General features: G+C 53.3%; 1 protein-coding gene across 2 annotated transcripts in view; it reads right to left on the bottom strand.

Moving 5' to 3' along the window:
* Positions 1–4,637, bottom strand: part of ABCC8 (ATP-binding cassette, sub-family C (CFTR/MRP), member 8) — a 79,700-nt gene that overhangs the window by 18,591 nt on the left and 56,472 nt on the right. For both annotated transcript variants that reach the window (XM_010830524.1, XM_010830525.1), the window contains exons 19-22: positions 3,159–3,194; positions 2,342–2,440; positions 1,198–1,282; positions 166–246 (exon numbers count right to left, since the gene is read on the bottom strand). In XM_010830524.1, the coding sequence (XP_010828826.1) occupies positions 166–246; positions 1,198–1,282; positions 2,342–2,440; positions 3,159–3,194 (301 nt within the window). The remainder of the gene's footprint in view (positions 1–165; positions 247–1,197; positions 1,283–2,341; positions 2,441–3,158; positions 3,195–4,637) is intronic.

Genomic DNA, 4,637 nt, shown 5'->3' with positions numbered 1-4,637 from the left:
AAAAAAAAAAAAAAGATCAGTAGGTACTATCTCTGGCAGGAGAAGTTTGCTCCTGGAGAGGGATGTTGTTTGGTGATGGTGTGTGTGCGTGTGTGTCTGTCTGTCTGAGCCAAGGGGGCAGCCAGACACAAGGACCTCAAGGAAGTTGCTGGCTGGTGTACTCACCAAGAAGACGACGTTGGTGTGCTGGTAGAGGGCTCGGGCCACGCTGATTCGCTGGCGCTGACCACCGGACAGATTGATGCCCTGCCGCCGAAGGGGAGGAAAGGTCAGGCCCGCACAGCCCTTCAGCAGAGACTGTCCAGGCCCCTACTTGATGTGAGCTCTTTGGCTTCATTCACCTCTTTGCGCCCTCCTCATCTGGTAGAGAGGAGGAACTTGTACACGTTCACTGAATTCATTCAGAAGTGGGGAGAATGATCCCCAGGCCTTTAACAATTCATCATGTAGCTGCTAGGGACCATCTGACCCATGAAAACCAGGACAGAGGAAAGTGAAAGTCTGTCAATCAAGTCTGATTCTTTGCTACCCCATGGACTATACAGTCCATGGAATTCTCCAGGCCAGAATACTGGAGTGGGTAGCTATCTTCCCAACCCAGAGATCAAACCCAGGTCTCCTGCACTGCAGACAAGGGAAGCCCAAGAATACTGGTATAGGTAACTTATCCCTTCTCCAGTGGATCTTCCTGACCCAGGAATTGAACCAGGGTTTCCTGCATTGCAGGTGGACTCTTTATCAACTGAGCTATCAGGGAAGCCCTAGGATGAGGGGATTTAAATCACACACCAGGAGGACAGCCATGGGAGAATCCTATTCATCTAAGCTTATGGAGGAGGGACCCCACCTGAGGATGGAACAGGAAGAATAACCCTGAGCCCGGGGCAGTGCTGGGCAGGCTCTCAGTACATACTCGGGGTATCAGTAGAGAGGTCAAGTCCTCCCCAGCCTGGGAAAGTGCTAAGCTGACCTCTGCACCCAGCAAGACTGGAAACTTGTCCAGGACAGCCACAAGCCCAGGGCTCAAGGAGATCATTTTGATCCCATGGCAGGCACTCAGCAGCCTTACCCCTCTTTCATTTCACATTCCCTGCTCTCCTTGAGAACGATCTCAGGGCGTGGTGATGGTGATGGGTGGGGAGCAGGGGAGGCCAAGGGTCCCAGCTTTGAGTAACTCCCCTGGAGGTTGCTACTAACCCGTTCCCCAATCTGGGTCTGGTCTCCATGGGGCAAGATGTCAATGTCTGGCTGTAGGGAGCAGGCTTCAATGACCATCTTGTACCTGCAGTGCGGTGGGGTGGGGACACAGCTGAGCAGCCTGGCCGGAGGCGGGCCTGAGCTTTTGCAGAGGGTCATTACCCTCCAGGCAGCTGTGCCAGGATGAGCGATGGCTTTAATGCGCCTCCTGATGGGTGTGAGCAAACACCACGTGAGCTCGAAAAGAGCTGAGGGCAGCACCTGACACCATCTTGGAGCAAGTTAAATATTTGAAGGATGAAATTGGATGGGAGCAAATAGCCATGTAAGTGACAAGAGAGGGCCTGTGGCCCCTGTACGGTGGGAAAAGCTAGAGCCAGAGCCCACGCTTGGGGCACTGCCAGGGAAAAATCACTGCTGGTTTGTTGAGGCAGTAAATGATGATGGCCGTTCAAATATTTGCCCAGCCTACTCCCCTCACACTTCCCTGGTCAGCTCTCAGTCTGGGTGGGTGCTAGCCAGAGTGCATGGAGGCATCAGAGTGTCTTGGTGACAGGTACTTGGGCGTTAGAAGATGGATTCGAAACCCATTTCTGTCACTTCCTGGCTGGGTGGTCTTGGGCAATTTACCTAACCGTCCTGAGTCTTGGTTTCCTCATCTATAAAATGGGGATAATAATAGTACCTGCCTACTGGGATTGGTGTGAGCATTAGAAGAAATCATGAATACCAAGAGCCTCTGGAAAGAGGTCCATGGATGTCAGTGGTCATTAGCCCTGGAGGGATCTGTGTGTGAGCTGCAGAGCTGGGGGCGGAGAATCATGAGAATGGAGAGGGCAGAGAGCTGGGGGAGCCTTTTCACCAACCTCAAGAGGGGGCACCAGTGTGCACACACCTCCCTCCCCTCCTACCCTCTCAACCATGGGAGCTGGACTGCCCCGACGTCCAGAACATCTGGATCATTTCCAGGTGGACCTTATGGAACAGGCTGGAATCCCGATCAGCAGGCTGGAGAGCAGGATGGCGGGGTGAGGGAGATGGATGGAGGAGCAGGCAGCTGGCTGTGCTTAGGGGCTGGGGAGGGAGACTAAAGCATGACCAATTTCTTCCCTCCCCCAGCTCCCTCCCTCTGGGAGGCTTTTACCGTTGCTTGTTGAAGGGACTCTCAAAGGTAATGTTCTCCTCCACGGTGGCATTTAGCAGCCACGGCTTCTGAGAAGCATAGGCCACTGGGCCTCTCTTCCTGGAAAAAGTAGGGCAGGAGGAGAGGAGGCATTCTCAGGGGGTCACTGTCAGAGGTGGTTATCAAGCTGACGGATAAAACTGGGACTAGGGGGTGGGGGCGCCGCGAAGATGAGGAGGTGCAGTTGGCTGAAATCTGCTCTGCGTGTGGCTCCTGGTGGCCTCTCCATTCCCCAAGGCCTGAGGCAGGCTTGGGTGCTGGGCCTTAGCTGACTGGGGGATATGGGACCTCAATCCCTCCCTGCTCTCCACCCCTCCCTGTCCCACCTCTGCAGTCTGTTCCCCTTCCCAGGTCTGCTCAGAGCCTGGGAGAAGCCAACTAAGTGAATACTTGAACCCTGATCTCCTCCTTCCTTGCGTAGCCCTCAAACCACTCAACTTTGATGTTAGCAGCTAACTCTCCAAATGGAAATTTTAAAAAGAGCACTGTTAAGGAAATCATGTTTACTGTGGTATGGTTTCTGAAGACAAAGAAAGGAAAAAAGGAAAAAGAAAAGGAGAAGATGACCACAGGGATAAAAACAATCTGGTGTGAAGGGCTTGATGCCTGGAAGCAGCAGTGGTCTCCCAGCCACCCTGTGAAGCAGAGCCCCCTCCCTGGCCTTCTCTGAGGCTGGGTTGGACCTGGGGAGCTGCCTTCCTGAACTCTGTGGCTCCTCAGGCCTCACAGCCCCTCTGAGGAAGTCTCCCCCAGGGGGCAGTGCTCGGGGTCACAGTACCTGACGTCAGCGTCGGCCACCGTCTCCCGCTCGGGGCTGCAGCAGGGAGGGAAAGACATACATTCAGGGTTCACCCACATGGACTGAGCACGCCATAGACATTCTCAGCTCCTTCAGACCCAGCACGAGGGCCTTGATGACCCCTGAGACGGAGTCTGCAGCCACAAATGCCACAGGTCCCCCTGGGGAGCCTCCACTGCCTGAATACAATCGGGGTGTGTGAAATTACAAGGGAGAGTGGAGCGAAGGCACGTTGGGTGTAGGCTCACGGTGGTGGGGGTCTTCCTAGGTCAGGGGAGTCTGAGGCCCAACTCATGGGTCCTGCAGACCCAGCTTCTGAGCCAGGGCTCGGATGCACTGGCCGAGCTCACGGGCTGACACAGCTGCACAGACAGCTGGAGCAGGGAGTGCACTCTGACAGCAGCCAGCCCAGGTGGGACCATGGGTGCCTGCGAGTCTGGGGGTGGGAACCCACAGCTGATGCAACTCAGGGTGGCACCTGCAGGGCTGAGAAGCGCTCCAAGTGTGATTCCCAGAAGACAACCGTGGAGCCTAGGAGATTCACTCAGAGGGACAGGGTCAGCTGTGGTGGCCATGTGGCCTGGACGGACCCCAGCTGCTCCGGTGTCAAATATTCTGCCCTGTTGCTCTTGTCCACATGTTCACACTTGTCACATACCGTGAGGTCTGCTTTTTGGCTCAAGAGTTACGGTCACTATGGCTAGAGAGGCTGGGCTGTCATCAGGCCCTGGCACTTGGTGACAAGGTGGGAGAAACGGCAGAGAAAATGTGGGGTTGTGAAACCTCTGTGGAGTTGGGGAGTGAAGGCCAGACACTTACACTGATTTACAAGGTCAAGTCAACCTTCCCAGTCCTGACTTCCCACCTCCTCCAGTGTGTCTCGATTGTCTTGAAAGAAGTGTGCTTAGGGAGGGTTTTGAAGGTCTTGCAGCCACATTAATCTATTTCACTTGGATGTTTTAGACAACCAGAACATAAAGCACATAGAACATAAAGCAACAGGCTGAATTTCCTGTCTGGCCTCGGGGATAACCACCTCCTCTCCTTATAGCTTTGTTTCTCAACTTTTTTTTTTGGATCACCACAGGGCCATTTTAGACGTATTTTTTCTAATTGTCCTTTCCCTGCCGCATTTATTTTCCAATTCAGTGGGTTTAAAAAAAAAATTATAGTCACAAGTTTGTGCAGCCACCACTGCTGTCTAAATCCACAACATCTTCATCACCCCTGAAAGAAGCCATACCCATTAGCAGTCATCGCCTTCCTCCCTTCCCACTAATCCGCTCTCTGACTCTATCCTCTATGAAATTTTAAAACCACAGATCTACTGTATGTCTGCTTATATACTGTGGCCCTTTGGAGAGCCACAAAACATTGGAATATCTAAGTTTTTCCTCTCCAGTACCAGATTTTTCCCTCTTTGAGAATGCATGCCTCACGTGTTATAGGGCTTCATGT

The sequence above is a fragment of the Bison bison genome, unplaced genomic scaffold (genome assembly GCF_000754665.1).
Source record: "Bison bison bison isolate TAMUID 2011002044 unplaced genomic scaffold, Bison_UMD1.0 scf7180017864518, whole genome shotgun sequence".
In the NCBI taxonomy this organism is placed as follows: domain Eukaryota; kingdom Metazoa; phylum Chordata; class Mammalia; order Artiodactyla; family Bovidae; genus Bison; species Bison bison.
Note: the sequence above shows the minus strand (reverse complement) of the source record. Positions and strands in the feature narration are given on the sequence as shown.